Source organism: Emiliania huxleyi (assembly GCF_000372725.1).
Source record: "Emiliania huxleyi CCMP1516 unplaced genomic scaffold EMIHUscaffold_5788, whole genome shotgun sequence".
NCBI lineage: Eukaryota > Haptophyta > Isochrysidales > Noelaerhabdaceae > Emiliania > Emiliania huxleyi.
This window is the reverse complement of record NW_005197657.1, coordinates 1-1,530: the sequence shown is the minus strand read 5'-3', so window position 1 is coordinate 1,530 and position 1,530 is coordinate 1. Positions and strand designations below refer to the sequence as shown.

Below are 1,530 nucleotides of genomic sequence, written 5' to 3'. Positions count from 1 at the left end.
TCGGCCAGCGAGGCGCTTTCGTCGGCCTCGGCAACACCGAGCCCGGCACGAGCGCGGACGTCTTCGGCCTCGAGCAGCGCGGCGCTGTCGGGGACGGCGACTTCAGGCCGAGCGACGGCGGCGGCTATGTGGCGTACAAGAAGGCGGACTACGCGCACGCCCGCTCGGACACCGACGTGCAGATGTACCTGTTCGAAACCTTCGGCGGGTGGTGCAACGCGGTCAAGCGGCTGTTCTACCAGATGAAGGACAAACAAGGTGCGTGCGCAACAAGCTCTCGAAGCGGCAGCACGAGGACGAGGCGAGCTGGTCGACGCGGTCGTGGCTGTCGCTGCAGGCCCAGCGCATGTCAGTCGCGCTGCAGCTCGCGGCGGCGGAAGAGATTGCGACCGAGCTCACAGGCTCGCCGCGGCGTCGGAGGACGCCGCCGTCGCCTAGACTCTCCTGCGTCACTACGTGCCTCCCCGTCTTTGTAGCCTGGCGTTTGTGCCCCGTTTGTGCCGCGTCCCGTGCCCCCGAGTTCATTTTATAACAACAGTACTATTAAAAAATGAAATATCGGCGTAAACGAATCGTGTGCCAGAGAATCGTCGGCACGGCCCACAGGTCTAGGCCCATGCTTGCTCTCGCGATGCTGGCAGGCAGCCAGCCGGCCGCCTCCTGCGATCGGCCGCTGAGAGCTTGCTACGATGCCATGGGCGGGCAAAGCTGGAAAAACGCGGCGGGGCGGTCGTGGCTCGACGCCAATATTCCGTGCTGCGAGAAGGCGTTTGTCACCTGTCACAAGGAAAAGGAGGAAATTCGCACGATCGCGTGGCGGAGCATAGCGGGCCTGATGGGCACCATCCCGCCGCAGCTTGGTCTCCTCACGAGCCTCGAGGAGATCAACGTCGAGAGGACAGACCTCTCGGGGACGCTACCAGACGCCCTCTTCTCTGCGAGCTCCGAGATCGAAAAGGCGCCTCTCCCCCCTGCCCGTACCCGCCGCCCAAGCGACATTGCTCCGCCCTATGAGCGGTGGGACGGTGCCAGCTGACGAGCCTCAAAGTGACGCTCACAGCGAGCGCCCGCCTCTCCCTTTGCGCGCAGCTCAGGATCAAGCGGACCTCCATCACGGGCACCCTCCCTCCCTCCCTCTTCCTCTCCGGCACACTCGAGAAGGTCGTTGCCACCCTCGCCGCCGCCGCCATCTCCACCGCCATCTCCACCGCCCTCACCTCCTCGCCTCCGCCGCCATCACCCTCGCCACCTCCACCCTCGCCACCTCCACCCTCGCCACCTCCACCCTCGCCACCGCGCCCTTAGGTCTCCGCAAAGAAGGCGGGCCTCTCGGGCACCATCCCACCCACGATCGGGATGGCGACGAAGCTTGAGGAGAGTCGCGCTGCCGCGCCGCGCCGCACCCTCCAGCAACCCACGCGCGGCCGCCACAACGACCCTTCGCCATCCCTTCCCTATCTCACAGGAGATCGACCTCGAAGAGAGCTACAACTGCGGCAAGAAGAGCAAAGATTGAAGAGGGAGAACTGC

General features: G+C 65.3%; 1 protein-coding gene across 1 annotated transcript; it reads left to right on the top strand.

Moving 5' to 3' along the window:
• Positions 1 to 1,516, top strand: EMIHUDRAFT_124577 (hypothetical protein; the record flags this gene model as incomplete). The annotated part of the gene is made up of 4 exons (XM_005764858.1): positions 1 to 258; positions 642 to 1,017; positions 1,095 to 1,161; positions 1,466 to 1,516. Coding segments are annotated over 4 exons (752 nt in total), but the record flags the coding sequence as incomplete, so codon positions are not given.
• Positions 1,517 to 1,530: the final 14 nt, after the last annotated feature.